This window comes from Akebia trifoliata, chromosome 14 (genome assembly GCF_017979445.1).
Source record: "Akebia trifoliata isolate Shusen 1 chromosome 14, ASM1797944v1, whole genome shotgun sequence".
NCBI classification, from domain to species: Eukaryota; Viridiplantae; Streptophyta; class Magnoliopsida; order Ranunculales; family Lardizabalaceae; genus Akebia; species Akebia trifoliata.
The window spans coordinates 6,558,943-6,577,926 of NC_141388.1; the positions used below are offsets into that span (position 1 = coordinate 6,558,943).

Below are 18,984 nucleotides of genomic sequence, written 5' to 3' on the forward strand. Positions count from 1 at the left end.
TTCGAATGGTTCTCTTCGTAGACGTTGTTCATCGAATACCAAATCACATTCTTATTTGATTAAAGTCACCATTAAATGAATTTTTGTGAAATCAATGTCCAAAATGTCGGAAGTTGAGTTCAACAATCATAATGTGTATGAGTCAGTATTGATTTTTTGAAAAATACATCTACCCACTTATTAGACTTAAAATTTGAAATATCATATACCTCCATCTCATTAGATAGAGATAGCCCCCACTTAAAATGATCACATATGTGATTTTCTCCTACACCCACACAATTAGCTAGAAAATATTCTAAAAAGAGTTGGGGGAATCATTTACCAGGGCTGGCAATGTGCTCCCACATGCCATGTTGAGAAATATTCAACAAAGTAAAGTAAAATTGTATAAGATAAAAGTGGTAGAAAGCGAAAGGGCCTGCAATTGACAGGGGGTCCAATTTACTTACTTTGCTACAGTGTGGATGTACAAGGCAAGAATTACAGCAAATAATCGAAACCTTCCAAACAATAAAACATTGTTTGTGACCTGTGAGGCCGAAAACAGCCTATATTCCAATTTAGGATGGGACCCACGCCTTATCACTACCAACTCATCAATAACCAATTTTTCTAATAAGTTCATTCGATCAACCAAATTATAAAAATGGTAGGACACATACGATAGGAAATATGACTCTGATTTCTTCCTTTTTTTTTTTCTTTAAAATTTTCAAATATCAAATTATAATAAAAATAATACCACCGGACACACTTGACCCGATGGTAGTGATGTACTACAAAATCAATAAAGTTGACAAAATTAAAAGAGAGATTAAGTTGATAAATGGTAGAAATGATGGTGGTGCGCCGCTGCCAAAGATCATCCCAAATATGTTTGTATCTTCTCCACCACCACCACCATGTCCAGACCCAGCACCACTGCCATCGCTGGATCCTGGGTACGATATGCCATTGTTGTCCCTGTTCATCCAGTACAATAAAACGTCAAACTCGTGTGTCCAACAACTTGCATAATAACACACCCATCCGCCCACTAACTAATGGTCCTCGAGATTCATCTCGGAGATCCAAAACGGTCAGGATCTTAGGACAGTAGAACGACTATCTACATTGCTACAGTATCTGAAAAGGGAGGATTTTACATTTTGTACTCCCAGTTGTATCATGCGCGTATGTCCACTAAACATTTAATATGGGGACCCATAACACTGGCTGGCACGCAGTAGTAAAGAAGAATAAAGTCGTACCAGCCTAGAGCCCTTCGTCCTTTTTTAAATTAAAAAAATATTTAAAAATGTAAAAATTTAAAAAAAAAAAAAAAAACACGAAAAATTTGTTTGTTTTTCATTGGAAAACTGTATTTTGCAGACATTTCTTCGTTCTCCAATGTGCTTTTCCGATACAGAGTCTGGACTGGAGTCACTGGACTCATGTTAAAGTGTGGGACACAAGTGAATTAAAGGGCCATACCTGTCTCCACCCATGACACCAGCATTCATGGTTAACCGGTTAATGAGCCCAACCGATTTGGGCTCAACACTAGAAGCCTTGGCGTACTTAACCGCAAGCCCTGGTCCAGATGGCACAAAGAACGCTCCATTCTGCATTATATCACCGTCAGATCTCCAATCCCAATCTGACCATTCTCCATCACCCGTTTCCACGCGCTTTGTCACCTATTAGTAGTGGACCGACCCCAGACACATATGCGCAAATTAGCACACACAAAAAAGGCGCAAATTAGCGCAAAATAAACAATTGAGTAAACAAATCATACCTCCTTGGCGTTGGGGTCTGTAGGCGCAGTATAGCGGTTGCCCTGACTGTTAATAGTGGGGTTAGCACTTCCACCAATCGCATACATCTCCCATTGTGTAAAATCATTATTAACGACGTGGATGTAGCCACGTCGACACCTTGGCATCCTCTGCACCAAAGCCTCACCAAAATGGTTAAAGGCTATGGTCACTTGCATACCTGAATCTGGTAGATAATCATCACTGTGACCTAAAAGCATAACTTCATCGTGATGCGAGAAGTAGTTGTTCGAGATTGTGATCCCAGTGGAACCCATGATGGCATCAATAAGACCGTCTGTACAGAAAGATAGAGAACAATGATCTACCCATATTTTACTTGCACCAAAGATGGAGATCCCATCACCGTCTGATTTCGTGCGCTGTCCATAATGAGTAGGACTCGAGCGCACGTTAGCAACAGGGGAAGGGACGCAATGGTGGATGTGAATGTTGTGGATGATAACATTGCTAACGTACTGAAGTGTAATACATCCACTACCAACGATGTGCACGTTAGCACCGCGTCCATCGAGGGTCTTGAAACTGTTGACTATGAGTTCTTCTTTCAGTTTTATAAGCATATTGCCTGAGAAGATGATCCAGAGTGGGTCTGTTTGGATCACGGCGTATCTTAGCGTACCCGGCGTAGGATTAACTGGGTCACGGTCGGATGAATCTGTGACCACGTAGATGTGACCTCCTTTTCCACCAAGCGCGTTTTGACCGAACCCAATCGCACAATCGGCTAACCTTTGACGGTTAGCTTGCCAGTTGGGGTCGCATCTCCAGCAATCATCAATGGGGTTACCAGTTAGACATGAGGACTGATCCTCCTCGTAAAGCCCCAACATTTGCCTCCTCGAGATGGATACATTTACTCTCCTGTAAAAGAAGAAACGAGAAACAGAGCAAAACCCATATTATAAATTATAAAATAAAACAAAGAACAGAGCTCTTTCAGACTAGAAATCGAATAGAAGGGCAAAATCGAAATGGTTTTTTTTATACCTTTGAAGTTCTTGAACTACAGATTCAGGGTTGGAATGTTGGTGGGGAAGAGTGAGGTTGAGGTAGGTGGCTTTGATAATGGGTGAAAAGAAGGTTAGGAGATAAATAAGGGGAATGCAGGCGTTGAGAAGCATTTTAATGGATGGAGTTTAGGTTGGGAGGATGTTGTACCTCTATAAACTCGAGATGCTTTGTTCTTCTTCAGTTAATAAATTACATTAAAGTAATAATTACTGTATAACTTCTTTTTTTCAGGGATTTGGGCTTTTTTATTTCAAGAAGGATAAGTGGAGAGGAGAGGTGGTGGGCACACCAGAGACGAACGCCGGAGAGAATCGTCTCCTCTCTCTCTCTCTCTCTCTCCCTCTGTCACACACACACACACACACTATCTCTAGTACCAGCGTTCCTAAAGAAAGAAAGAAAAAAAAAAAAAAAAAAGTGATTTAGACACAACTCCCCATTTTGGTGAATATGTGAGATACACCCTGCTTTTTCAAATATATGCTCCTTGACCTCTTAGTCTTCTCAAATAGACCAATTAAAATGAATTAAATACCCTTTTCGAAAATCAATTAACACTTTCTTTTGCTAACTTAGGGACTGTTTGTATGACGTTATTTTCAGTACTTCCTTGAAATTAGTGTGTTTATTTATCGAAAATTTCAGTAAAAATAGCTGAAAGTTTGGTTGAAATTTCCAACGTCAAGATAAAGCTTAATGTTGATGGTTATTTGCGCTCAGCACTGGTGATTTTACGTTTGGACAAGTGTGCTCTTCTAGAATTTAATTTATTACACCTTTTGTTATCGTTTTCTATCTCCTGACCTAAACCCCAATCACAAAAAAAAACCAACGCTTCCGTTGTGTTTTTGGAGATGAAATCCAACTACGTGTGTAAGAGGAGAAAATCAATCAAACAAGTCTCTCTCTCTCTCTCTCTCTCTCTCTCTCTCTCTCTTCCCTTTTAGATTTTTTAATTTCTTTGAATCTAGGGTGCCAAATTTAGGGGTTTACACGAATGAATTTTTTATTTCTGTCATTAATGGTGTTAGGTTTGAGTTTTTGTTTGCTATTGTAAATATCATTATTTTGTGGTTTGTGTGAGCTGTGAATAATTTAATGGTGCTGGTGGATTTCCTTATATTTGTTAATGATTTCTTTGACTAATATTAAGGATTTTCGCAAGGGAAGATTCAACTCACCACCACCTACTGATGAACTAGACGATTTTGTGGTTTGTATTGGAATGTTTCACCTGTTTTTAAAATGTCTATCTGTGCATATAGCATTTTCTCTACACAATAACCCATTCAAACTAAACTTTGAAGATACTAAGAAAAATTATTCACTCTGCAAGCTCACTAATCTCATGAATTCGGATCACCCATTGATGGATAAACCCAAAACATTACCATGAATGGTGATTTCTAATAGTTGGATTTCATTTATTTTCTAATGGGCTTGAAACCCATATCTTTTACCTATGGTCAATCAAGAGCAAACAAGAAATTTAAAAGAACGACTTTAAATCAAAATTGAGTGATTGAAAGTTAAACCCCCACAGTCCGTATTATCCTTATTTTGAGCGGTGTTGGGTTTGAGTTTTACTGAGATCTTTCCACTGTAACTTCTCTGTTTATGTTCTATTGCATATTATTGAACTTTAGTCAGTCACGTCTTCGTAATTGGATATTGGATTGCATTTAAATAGCTTCAAATTACTTATTTTTCTATGCTTCCATTTTTATTGTGCTTTCTTTTTTATTGGATTGCATTTAAATAATAAGGGATGTGTATTTTAGATTTCATTTGATGAATTGAGATGGTGTAAATGTAGATGTGGACCATGCAAACTAGTAATAATTACATCCAACAAAACTGATAATTAAGAATAGAGATTTTATTGTTATCCTAAATCAACGGTAAGATATTAGTTAAAAGTGGTATAATACAAAAATGATATAATTCAATATCATAATATGGATTAATACATTTAATTTTTACGTTATTTTTATTACAGACGGTAAAAAATGATTATGACTTATTCATGTGATATAAAGAGCCGAATGTTGTTTCATCAACAAACATTAAGGAAGATGAAAAAAAACTATGTGCAAAAATAGATAGATTGCGAAATTTTTTACCAACATTATACAACTATGTAAAAATTTGAAAGAAAAATTAGATCTAAAAAAAAATAAATAGAATTTTATATAATTCAAACTTTGAGTACAATGAATTGTATTTGTAATTTAAAATATCAAACCAGATTATCTTTTACATGTATGCTCTTTTTATTATGTGTGATGTAAAGTAGTAGTTAAAATAGTTCAAAAGACAGTATTATGTGATTACAACGCTTGAAAAATATAATATAGTCAATTTACCAGCTTTTAGCATTAAGTAATAAACAGTATTATACGACTACATCGCTTACTTGTAATCAATTTAGCACAATTCAGACTGATAAACAGAAAGCAACCTCAGCACTTAAATTCATCGCTTATACAATTTCAGTAATTATAATCTTTCAACACTTAATTTGTACAGTTTAACAAACGGTCTATTAGTAAAAGGAGAGCGATCGAACTGCCACCTAACTCCCAAATTCAAAAATAAAATTCAATGGTGAAAAATAACATTTTTTGGAATCCTTCCTAAAAATCTTACCTCGCCTTGATTGAAGGTTCGTATGGATAGAAAGTTAAAGATGAAGGTGGAAAATATTTACTTGAAAGGTTAGAATGATTAAATAACTGATTTTAGGATGAAAACTTAAGGGTCTTGGATACAAATTGAAGATAAGGGTAATTAAGTAATTAAGTAATTTTTGTTAGTCTATTAGAGTAGATTGTGGTCAAGGGGCATAATAGGGTAAGAGAAAAGAAGATAGCTTGATTTATCTTTCTTGTTAGATATTGTGGGGTCATTCCCACAAGTTGAGAAATCCCTTGCTATCGAGTCCATATCGCATAAAATGATTTTGAATCCTATAAATCAAGTATCAATACGAACTAATAATGATCTTGTCGCCAAATAAAAAAAAAATCATTTAGAATTCGGTTAACATAATATGTAGACATGAAAAGGTCACCCTCATATTAATTGTTGAAAATAACCATCATTGAAAAATGTATGCATTGACGACTTTTCATACAAACTCCACACATATCGTAGCATGCAAGGAAGTAATATTAAGCGCTGATGACATCATTCTTCTAAAAGTGTCTAAGAGCTACAATGATGAACAAGAGAACCAATAGAGTAACCTAAGGGCCAAAGTCGAGCGGACGTAATGACATAAACCCTTGTTTGTAATCGTCAAATAGAAAAAAATGTTTGACATAGACCATCACACCATGTTTGTAGCTCAAGAAATACGGTATGACTAGAAAAATAAGATTAAAGTAGATATATTAAAAATTTGTAAAGATGACTTCAATGTACGAGAAAATTTATGAAATCTTCATCTTCTTAGCCTAACTCTACCAGATTCTCTTATTATTTGGTGATCCAAGTATATTCAAGAGAGACAACCCACGATCTCAGTGAGAATAGTTCTAATTTAGTTTTGAATCTTAGTAAATTCTTTTATGATAAATTTATCACATACATAGATGAATTTAGCTACGAGAATGCGTTAAAGTAATCTCAGTTTTTTTATTATATACATGTGGATGGAAGGGGGGGGGGGGGGGGTTGAGGATCCATTGACTCTTAAGAATGACCCATGAAAAAGACACATGAACCCAACCTTTTAAACACAAAATCCAATGGTTGAGATTTATGAGTATCTTGATAATATAAATCTCGGAGATACTTATCCGAAGGCTAAATCTCAACAATTGGATTTTGTATTTAAAGGGTTTGGATCATGTGTTTTTTTACTGAGTCATTCTTAGGAGTCAAGAGATCCTAATATATATAGGTATATAGAGTGGCGTTCAGAGGCCCTAAAGATAACAAAACATTATGCCAAACATTTTTTCAATGAATGGGTTAGAAGTTTTGGAAATGGCTGATTTTTTGTGAGGGTGATCTCTATGATGAGGAGATTGTCCTCACCAAAATCAGCCCATTCAAAAATTTCAATCCCATCAAAAGTGGTTTACAAAAATAGAATGGTCCATGATTCTTCAAATTGCAAATTAGGGTTAGAAGTTTTGGAAAGAGCCGATTTTTTGTAAGGATTTCATCATAGAGATCATCTTCACAAAAAATCAATCCATTATGAAATTTCTAACCCATGTTTTGAAAAATGTTTGGCACAATGTTTGGCTCCCCATATATATTTATATATGGGTAACGCTCGGAATCCCTAAAGATAGTCAAACATTTTTTTAATGTATGTGTTAGAAGTTGCATAATAGGTTGATTTTTTGTGAGGATTATCTCTACGATGAGGATATCACCCTTACTAAAAATCAGCCCACTATAAAACTTCCAAATCAGATAGTCCACGATTCTTCAACTTGTAAAGTAGGCTTAGAAGTTTTGGAATGAGTTAATCTTTTGTGAGGATGATCTCTTCACCATATAGATCATTCTCACTAGAAATAAGCTCGTTCCAAAACTTCTAACCCCTATTTTGAAAATTGTTCGACTCTCTTTAGAGCCTACAAACACTCTCTCTCTCTCTCTCTCTCTCTCTCTCTCTCTCTTATATAAGGAGTCAAACATTTTTCAAAACATGGGTTAGAAGTTTCGGAATGGGCTGATTTTTTTAAGGATAATCTCTATGATGAATAAATCATGCTCACAAAAAATCAACTCATTTTGAAATTTCTAACCCTAGTTTACAAGTTGAAGAATTGTGGACGATCTGATTTTTATAAATAACTATTGATGGGGTTAGAAAATTCAGAATATAATGACTTTTCGTAAGGAGTATCTCCTCATCATAGAGATCATCCTTATGAAAAATCAACCAATTCCGAAACTTCTAATTCATATATTGAAAAAATGTTTGGCACAATGTTTCACTCTCTTTAGGGCCTTCAAACGCCACTCACTCACTCTCTCTCTCTCTCTCTCTCTCTCTCTCTCTCTCTCTCTCTCTCTCTCTCTATATATATATATATATATATATATATATGGTGGCGTTCAATGGCCAACTTTTTGGCAAAATTTTTTCAAAACATGAGTTAGAGGTTTTGGAATGGGCTGATTTTTGGTGAGGATGATCTCTACGGTGAGGAGATCATCCTCACAAAAAATCAGCCCATTCCAAAACTTCTAACCCATGTTTACAAGCTGAAAAATCGTGGACCGTCCATTTTTTGTAAATTGTTTTTTATGGGGTTAGAAGTTTTGGAATGGGCTGATTTTTGGTGATGATGATCACCGTAGAGATCATCCTCACCAAAAATCAGCCCATTCCAAAACCTCTAACTCATGTTTTGAAAAATGTTTTGCGAAAAAGTTTGCCAAAAAGTTGGCCATTGAACGCCACCCATATATATATATATTTATATATGGATCCCGTTCAGCAACAAACATTTTGACAAAACATTTTTCAAAATATGGGTTAGAGGTTTTGGCATGGGCTGATTTTTGGTGAGGATGATCATCATCGTCAAAAATCAGCCCATTCCAAAACTTCTAACCCCATCAAAAATGATTTACAAAAAATGGACGGTCCACGATTTTTAAACTTGTAAACTGGGGCTAGAAGTTTTGGAATGGGCTGATTTTGGTGAGGATGATCTCTACGGTGAGCAGATCATCCTCACCAAAAATCAGCCCATTCCAAAACTTCTAGCCCCAGTTTACAAGTTGAAAAATCGTGGACCGTCCATTTTTTGTAAATCATTTTTGATGGGGATAGAAGTTTTGGAATGGGCTGATTTTTGACGAAGATGATCTCCTCACCGTAGAGATCATCCTCACCAAAAATCAGCCCATTCTAAAACCTCTAACCCATGTTTTGAAAAATATTTTGTCAAAATGTTTGTTGTTGAACATTTCCATATATATATATATATATATATGAGTAGCGTTCAATGGCAAATTTTTTGGCAAAACATTTTTCAAAACATGAGTTAGAAGTTTTGGAATAGGCTGATTTTTGGCAAGGATGATCTCTATGGTGAGGAGATCATCATCACCAAAATTGGCTTATTCCAAAACTTCGGCGTTCAATGGCAAATTTTTTAGCAAACTTTTTGACAAAACATTTTTCAAAACATGAGTTAGAAGTTTTGAAATAGGCTGATTTTTGACGAGGATAATCTCTATGGTGAGGAGATCATCATCACCAAAAATCAGCTCATTCCAAAACTTCTAACCCTATCAAAAACAGTTTACAAAAATGGACGGTCCACAAGTTTTCAACTTGTAAACATGGGTTAGAAGTTTTGGAGTGGGCTGATTTTTGGTGAGGATGATTTCCTCACGGTAGAGATCATCCTCACCAAAAATCAGCCCATTCCAAAATCTCTAACTCATGTTTTGAAAAATGTTATGCCAAAAAATTTGTTAAAAAGTTTGCCATTGAACGCCCCCTCTATATATATATATATATATATATATATATATATATATATATATATATATATTAGAACTGTTATTGCTAGGCCAATTTTTACTAATGCCATACGAATTCTTATATAAATCAACGAAGGATTACACGCAGTTTGGTGTGGCAATAGTAACTTCCAAATATATACTGTCTAGAATTAAATAACGAAGAACTCAAGAACATGGGTCATCCTCATTTCTTGTTCATGTGATCGATCTGTGCTGCTGAAGGAGGCAACCTGTACGAGTTGTCTTTTCTCTTTCATTTTGAATAGTACAACACAAATCTTTAGGTTACAACTGCAAAGAACTGTCCTCGATTCAGGAATACAGAGGTATTCAAGGCAACTTTATTGCTCTTCTCCATAATTACTAGAGAGATTTACAAGGCAGACCCATCTGTTGCATTATTATTACAAAAAACCCCTTACTTTTATAAAGTTTGTGCTCAACAAATCTGAACCAGGCCAGACTTGCCTAACATATTAATAGATTTCTAATCTTACCGTGGGTCATTGGGCGACATGTACTATCACATTGCCTATCCAACATTATAGCCTTCTAATTTCTTAGCATAAGTCGTTGGGCCCACATAGATTATCACATTGCCTATCCAACATAGGACAAGCAATGATTCAAAATATATCCGATGTCCGATCTGAACCAAAAAAAATATGAAAAATAGGATTTTCGGATTGGATGAAATTGAAATCTTAGATCTGACATAATTTCGGATTGGATTTGGATGTATCCCTATCCACTATAAAAAAAAATTGATCGGAACATATTTTAATATTTTGTTATTATTATTATTATTATTCTTAATTTCATATAAATATATTTAGAGAAACATTTTAATTTTTTCGATTTTCTTTTATATTTGTAGTTGGGAAGTATATTTTTAAAAAAATTATATGATTTTATATTTTTAAAATTTCTTCAACATTGATAATTTGAAAACAAGGCATGTATTCGGTTTGGATCAATTCGATTTCAGGTTGAGGATGAAATGAAATAGATCGGATTTAGTTCACATATTCATTTATTTAATCAGATCGGATTGAGTACATGTTTAAAAAAATTTGGGTCAATATTGGAATGATATTGATCTGATACTAAATCAATCTATTCCCAACCCTAATCCAACATCGCAACCTTGTAGTTTTCATGGAAAAACTTGGTTTTAAAATAATAATAATAATAATAAATAATCTTTTTAAAATTGATTCAGAAAATAAAGGTTACTAAACTCCCAAAATTTAAAACTAAAATTCAACGATAAAAATTAAGGGGGCGATTGATTCAGCTTCTTAAAACTGCTGTCAGCTTCTGCTGTCTGAATCTGCTGTCTGAATCTGCTGTCAGAATCTGAAAAGCTGAAAAACTTGTTTGATAGAGCTTTTAAAAACTGCTGTGCTGTTGACTAGAATCTGACTGTGGACTGTTTGATACAGCTTCTAAAATCTGCTGTAGTAGGGTAAAATGACCAGAATGCCCTTAAGGTTGATAATGCAACCAGAATGCATAAAAATTGCCAGAATACCCCTATACATATATAATTACACTAAATATATATATAAATATAATAAAATTATATAAAAAATTAAAAAAATAATTATTTTAATTTTAAAATGTTTATAAATCTATAAAAAATTATAGAAAAATTTATAATTCTATAGAAATTTCGGCAGCATCTCCTCTTAAAAATAGACATATAAAATTTTCCTGATAAACAAAATACCTGCATAATACACAATTCAACATAATGTACGCAGAATGCATCAAAAATTACAATGGTGGCCTAAGCTTTGAAAAATTACAATGCATATAAAATTTGACATTATTATGCATATGAAAAGGTATCTTTCGATTTAAACCTTTAGTTAGTGTAAGTATTTCAAAGTTATAATGAATACAATGGTGGCCTAAGCTTAATCCAAGTTTTCTTAATGTCAAAATCGGAAACATCACACACATTAAATTGGAAACAATTGGATTGGATATTTCTAAATGAGTATACTAGTACAATAGAAAGAAAAAAAAATTGTTAGAGAGGTAAAAATAGTTCAGGTTGCAAGGAGGATCTACCAACCCTATTGCCATGTAATGTGCATTGGCAAAACCTATCACATACTTTACAAAGCCCAAAGAAGGAACCCCTAAACTCTTTGTAACTTTTAGACAAAATGAACATACGGTTGCCAAAATAGAATTAGGCAAAGACTCCTTGCCCCAAATGTTCTTCTATTTCTTTCTTTCTAGATAGACCAACAAACTGCAAACAACAACTCTCCAAAAGAGTCCCATATTTAGCATTAAAATAATATCTGAGCCAGCTAATAAAGAAGGATGGAATTGAAAAGGGGAGAGTCGAGTAAATGTCTAAAAGAGAAAAAAAAAAAATGAGACCAGATACTTCTAGTCCCAAGGCAATGGATGAGGAGGTGATTGACACTCTCTTCACATATCATATAGAAAGTAATGATAATTCACCTACAAGCAATATAATTATCAACAATTATGATTCTTCTAAAGTGGCTGAACAGAGAAAGAAGACCACTTTAGACAATTAATATCAAACTCCTAAAAGTTTCCTAAACTAACATCATACCCAAGGTTACTAATTTTTTATTTAATCCCAACGAAAATAAACAAATCATATAGATAATTCCACCATAATTCTGCATCTTGTTTGCTTTTTGAATGAAGCTCACTCAAATTATTTCAAATTGTACAATCTTGAGATCATTGGCATCAAACTTGAAGCATTCAAAAACAGAAAAATATAGCCACATATTAAGAGATGAGATTGTACAACATCATTGAGGCAGTTAGAGACCTATTAATCATGGTAGTCTCTCACTTATTTGCAATTCTAGCAATGGCTAATGTTGAGGACCATGCCACCTACTATTCAAAGATCAATGCCAAATCTGAAGTAATCCTATTTTCTCCAAAATACAAACATAGGTTGATAAAAATTAAAAACCCAACTCAAACTATTTTTCTACTAAATACAAACACGGGTTGATAAAAATTAAAAACCCAACTCAAACTTATGGGGAATCAATGGTCAAATAAAAAAACCACAATCATCTTAATTTTTACTCCTAGTTTAGAAAATAGAAAATTGTTCAGATTAATGATAGTTGGATTATTTACTGAAAAATAAAAAACTAAAATCATCAATTTTTTTTTAACAACTAACGTCTCAATAACTGTAAGATGAGTTTCTTTAAGTTTCGATACTAAACAAATAATTTTATGAACTCCCTCCACATTGATTATAGTTACAAGCTCAAAACATGGTCTATTAAAAATATCATACTTGAAGCAAAAAAATTTAAACATGGAGCAAAGGCAGTTGGAAACAATATCCAATGATAATAATGGTATCTTACATTTGAGTCATCAAACTTGTCACTTTTATCCATAATATAGAAATGGAAAATGGAAAAATATTAAAATGGAAAAGAAAATAAGTTGGAAAAAATTTCTAACAAATAAAATTTCTATTAATTTATTTTTTAACAAAAATCTACCAAGAAATTAGAACACTAACAGAAAAATTTCTGTTAATCCAACCTTTAATACACAATTTCATCACGAATTATTCACACAAATTTAGATCGATATACATGTTCTTTTGGTAATAAAATTCTATCAACAAATTAGAACCCTAACAGAAGATTTTCTATTCAATATGCAATTTCGACAAGAATTATTCATAAAAATTGAAATCAATTAGAGAGAGAGAGAGCTCACAGAGATTGGAAAAATGGGTTTCGATCGGAAAAAGGAGTAAACGGAGGGATTGATTTCGAGTCGTCGTCTTCAATGCCGTCAATAGCAAACGAGGTCGTCAATGCCGTCGATCTTCGTCGCTGTCTTGATCGGGGTTGAGTTCAACGATAAAGGGTGTCGATCGATATGGGTTTTTGAATTTCAAATCGTTTTTCCGCCATCGTCGTTGATGGGTTTCACTTGAACGAAGTTAGCGTCGACTTCGGCGTCGTCGATATGTTAGATCGGAGCTGGTGGTCGTCGTCGTCGATGAGTTCAGTCGGCTGCTGCTGAGGAAATCGATGGGTAAGAAAAACCCTTTCGATGAACGAAGTTAATATCGCGGACAGAAGCTGTAATTTCTAAATATGTCGAAGGGTATAGTAGTCATTTCACTTGATTGCGTTTAAACGCGGTTGCGCGAAGCCTCTCTCGTCCGCTTTTCAAAACAGCGGTTAACATTCGTAAATCGCGTCAAAACGCAGCATTTAAAAGCGTTAACAAACACGCAAAATATCGTCAAACGCCGTTTTTCAACGCAAACGCTGGAAATTCCGCGTTTTGAAGCGCAATCAATCGCCCCCCTAAGGTGGTGCTTAATAGGGCTCCCCAATGCCCTTGTTTTATGCTTTTGCGGTTCCAACGTCAATTTTAAACACAATTATAGTTTGATAAAACAAAAACGTGTCACCTTTTCGAATTTTTAAACACAATTTGAATGAGCGAGAGAATCCAAGATCGAAAAAATGACTATTGTGAAATGTCGTTTTTACCCCTCACCAATAATAACAATGCCACTCGATGTCCTCCTCTTAAGTAAAAACACATTATAACAACCTTAACCACGTTTCATCCTTACTCGAACCCTGTTGCTACTATCTATTGTCCCTGTCAGACATTGGTCTGATTTGGTCTGATCTATGGCATACATTACATCTAACTCCAATCAAGTCGTAACCTTCATCCGACTTGTGCGAAATGTTCCACCATTGCCGTTCAACGAAACATACGATCAAATTTAAGGTAAGTCAATCTTTTTTTTTTTATTTTTTCATTTATAAAGGGTATCCACTATTCTTTGAGTTTTCTATCTATTTTCTCATACCAAACACATGTTCATTCCTTCTCTCTTCTAATTTGTCGTTCAATCCAAGTATTTTCATGGGTATCCATGATTGAGGATGGATTTACATATTTCTAAATGATATGAGTGACTTAGGTTTTTTGTATTAATTATTTTGGTTGGATTAACTATTTCAATGTGCCATGAAATGTTGAGCTCACTTGTAAAATGATCTGAAATTATAAATTTTTAAGATTTTCATGGGTATCCATGATTTTTTATATATTTGGGATGCATTTACATATTTCTAAAATAATTTGAGAAACTCAAAAAAAAATTATTAATTTTTTTGGTTGGATTAACAATTTAAATGTGCCATGAAATGTTGAGTTCACTTGTAAAATGATCCTAAATTATAATTTTCTAGGATTTTACATGAGTTGTTATTGATCAATTTAAATGCCCTTAATCAATAAGTATTTCGGTGGTTAATTTCCTTAAAAGTGATTGATTCTTATATATTTATTAGGGTCATTCGATTGATGAATTTTTTTAACATTTGGTGATTTATTTCGGTTCGTAAACATAAATAAATTTTTATAGTTCATTTTCTTACTATTATTGATGATAATGTCATTCAAAGTAAAATAATGAAGGTAAAGAAGAAGAATGAAATATACATCTTATTATCAAACGTGGCCTAACTTAAAAAATATCCAAAATTTTTAGAATTTTTCCCTCTACAAAATTTTGTGGCATTGGATCATGTTTTTGGATGCTACAAATTTATGTGGGCAATAAACTTTCCTTCAAAATATAGTAAGGGAAGTTTTTTTTTTTTTTTGTTACTTAATAAATCTTGGAGTAGAACCTACATCTTTTAAAAAGATAAAAATATTTTTCCTAGAAAATACTTACTTGGTCAATAAAAAGTTGATGTGGAAAGTGTACAGAACCATAGATTTTTTTTTTCTTGTGTATCCTGAAGAAAAAGATCCATAGCTTTGTGCACTTGCCACATCGACCGATTACAAATTGAGTGAAAATTTTCAAGTCAGTATATCACGACTCTTTGTAGTACCCTAACTTATTTTAAATAAATACTCATTACATCCTCTTATGTTTTCAAATGTTGAGATGAGCGGGGATATAAAGAACTAGGGGTATTACATGTATTTAATCTTTTTAAAAGGTGTGTGACTCACTTTAAAATTTATTAACAAACTTGATAAAGTAAGGGAGTTTTGTTATAAAAGTTCAATGAATAGGTTTGCCCTATAAATCTCTCATAAGAACATTAGACATTCAACATAGGAATAATCCTAAGACCTGACGTCAATATAAACCTCGAAGTACTAAAAAGTCTATCAGGTAATCATGAAGACCAGTAAGCCAATTCGTGGTAAATTTCAAATAAGACACAATCAACAATGCAATCATAAAATAGACAAAGATCCCCCAAGTGTCACAGACATGCGAAGAGAAAATCTCTCTGAAGTTATCATGGCATGTATACACTTAGAAGATGTGATATAATCAAGAAAATTGACGATTGAAATAAGAAGGTCTGAAAATCTAAAATAAGAGGTCTAAGCATGAAGAAATGTACAAAATTTTCGTTTCTCAAGTTTAAAGTCTATCAAATTTCTAATTTGACCTTCAATTACTAACCTACTCAATTCTTATTTTTTTCCCGAACAATTTTTCAATAAAAACGAATCACCCTTAATTAGGAGAGTCAATGTCTAAATTCTTATTTTGAACCCTTTTACTTTTTTCTATACCCAATTGGTGTCTGGTCTAAAATGAATTGAATCGACAAAAATCAAAATTAATTCCATTTTACTCGTTGGGTACCCACCAGTATTCGGTTCCATGGAAATACTAGATTACTAAAATAATTTTGTATACTATGAATTTGGAGTCTATATAATGAGGTGTATTTTGGATAAGACCTTATCCTCCAAATGTTTAAGTTACATTACCAATCCAAGATTTGATTCTCTTCAATTTATTTAAAATTGATTTTAGACTTGAGGAATGTATGAGAAATCGAAATCAATGGATACCCTTGATTCATGTTAATGCCAATTTCAATTTTACTTATTTTAGAAGTGGAATTGAAGAGAACAGGCGTCAAGAAAGTATGACGGTTTTTCTTTCCAAGTACCTCAAGAATCAATCAATTCACACCCCAACCATAGCATCATTAAGTGTCGGGCTGGAGTGGCCTAAAGATTGTTCCTCATATAGCACGTACTAATGTGAAAGTGCGTAGGAATCATAGATATTTTTTGAATGTAAAAGATTGTTTGTACACACTTTCACGTTAGGATGTGCGATATGAGGTACAATCTTGAGGTCACTTCAATATTATTCCATCGTTAAATACCACTTCTTTTATTCTTACCATCTTTATTTAAAGATGTCATATGCATAGTAGACTAGGTATAGATTTGTTATTGCACATTTTGTGAATTATCGTCGGATAATTCTGAAGTAATATCGTGGGGAATATTTTCGACGTGAATGTGTGTGATAACTATAGATACTTTTCATCGAAATACAAATCAAACGACTCTTTTAAGTAATGTGGAGGACTAGAGAGCACATGACCCCAATAATTCAATACAGTCTACTTGCAGTTGCATTTGATTGAGACGTGGAAATTGGAAACCCAGTCCAAAAAGTGGTCGTTAGAGGGTTACATAAGGAATATTAATAAAACAAAAAACATAGCATCTTTTGGTGGGGAGAGCGGGCCCACAAGAGGTTTTACTTCAGTGCCTACCTGACTCTAGCATGAGAGAATCAAAGCTGAGCCATCTTAAGAGATATAATATATTTGATCCTCCAATAGAATATAGTTAGTTGAACAGTTGGGTTCATGTATAATTGATTGGGTGGTTAGGTGGATGGATAAAATGTATGATGTTGTCATGACTTTGGAACCCACATTCAAAAGAGTGACATTGCATAGTGTTTAGGGGGTAAATTACACTTTGACCTCCTATAATTTGGCATAATTCCATTTTGACCCTCTATTGTTTTGATAATTGCACTTATATCCCCTTTCAGTGATGGGATTAAAATTTATATGCTATTTTATTATTAAAAAAAATAAATTTTAAAACAATAATAAAAGGCCCTCACCTAGGCATTCATTGAACTCATTTTTTCACAGGCACATATTTTGTTTATAAAAAAGAATAACATTTTAAAAGGGAAAAGTAGTCTTTATAAAAGAAATTTAATTCATAAGTAAGTAAATGATAACGCATAACCCAACGCTTTTAGTATTTTTGTAGTTCTCAAACCTTGATTTATCAATGTTAAAGCATTTGATAAATAATTGTGATTCGTTTTTGAGTTGATGAACTACGATTTCGTGAAGCACCTAAAGAGGTGCTTTTTCAGATTTGCGTTTGCGGGAAGCTAAAAATGATGTTTTTATTTTAAGTGCAAAAAGACATTAAAGTCCCTCACTATTTAATCAATTTACATTGAAAATTCCATTTGCTATTATTCTCTCATTCTGTTAAGAGTTTCTCAAACCCTAAAACTTAGGGGTGCACATGGTTCGAATTGGTTCGGATTTTGGCAAAATTGGAACCGAACCAAACATGATCGGTTCTACAAATTTGAAACCGAACCAATCCAATTACCCTATAGAACCGAACCAATCCAATCCAATCTTAGTTCGGATTGGTTCGGATCGGTTCTCGGTTCTCATACTTATTGAAGATAGATACATTCTTCCTCAATCCAAGCATTCTATCTCCTCCAATCTTCAAACCTTAAAAACAAGTAGGACTTTTTTTAAACGTGGACTTTGAGATAATAAAAAAATTAAAAGGAATAAGAAGAAAGAGATAAAAAACCAAAATTTTTATTTTTTAATATATATATATATATATATATATATATATATATATTTGTATATAATTGGTTCGATTTTCGGATTGGTTCGGTTTTATTATATCTTAATCCGGAATCGAACCAAATTAATCGGATTTTTTTTTCTTCGATCCGTACCCGAATCGTGGGTGTGTTTAGTCCGAACCAATCCAATCCAAAAGCTTCGGATTGGTTCGGATCTCGGATTTATCCAATCCAATGTGCACCCCTACTAAAACTAGATAACACACCTGACACCTAACTTTGACTGAAACTCACACATTGTTTCGTCAATTTATCCTCTCCAATCGAAAGGTATGTTTACAGTTTGTTGTTTTTTTTCTTCCATCAAATTTAGAGGTGGATTTACTTCGAGTGCACACGAAAATCCAGATCTGATTCTATTAATATGTTTACATTAATATTATTTATTTTAATTTATTTGCCTGGTTTGGTAAAATAAAATTAAGTTTCATAATTTATAGATAAGGGTATTCTGATCAATTTATCAAAATCTAACGGTTACGATTGTTTTTATCAAACACAAAACCACAATATTTGCAAACAGCACAATAGTTTTTTATTATAGTTTATCAAGCGCAATTTTGACCACAGCGTTTTTTGACAGTCATTCTAACAACTGACATTTACAGCTATCAACAACCGCAAAAGTTGATAGTATTACCAAATAAGGCCAATTGACAACAATTTGATTAAAGGGGGTAAGTGAACCTCTTAAAAAACTATAAGGGAGGTAGGTGTGATCATCAAAATGTTAGGAGGTCAAAATGGAATTATGCCAAATTATAGGGCTCAAAATGCAATTTCTCTTATTTTGGACACATTGAACCCACCCATCAACTTTTCGGAAAAAAAAAACTTTAAAGCCGGCGACCCATTTCAAAA

The 18,984-nt window shown here is 33.5% G+C and overlaps 1 protein-coding gene across 2 annotated transcripts; it reads right to left on the bottom strand.

The window, feature by feature from the left end:
• Positions 1-405: 405 nt before the first annotated feature.
• On the bottom strand, positions 406-3,207 carry LOC147385863 (putative pectate lyase 12). Of its 2 annotated transcripts, none has more exons than XM_086423031.1 (4): positions 2,985-3,207; positions 1,784-2,687; positions 1,477-1,682; positions 406-966 (listed from the first exon to the last, which is right to left on the bottom strand). In XM_086423031.1, exons 2-4 carry the CDS (start codon positions 2,654-2,656, stop codon positions 780-782), a joined length of 1,266 nt encoding a protein of 421 aa, XP_086279157.1. In that variant the 5' UTR covers positions 2,657-2,687; positions 2,985-3,207; the 3' UTR covers positions 406-779. The 2 variants fall into 2 exon arrangements, with proteins under 2 accessions (XP_086279157.1, XP_086279156.1); XM_086423030.1 differs by having other exon boundaries at positions 2,814-3,207.
• Between the last annotated feature and the right edge of the window lie 15,777 nt (positions 3,208-18,984).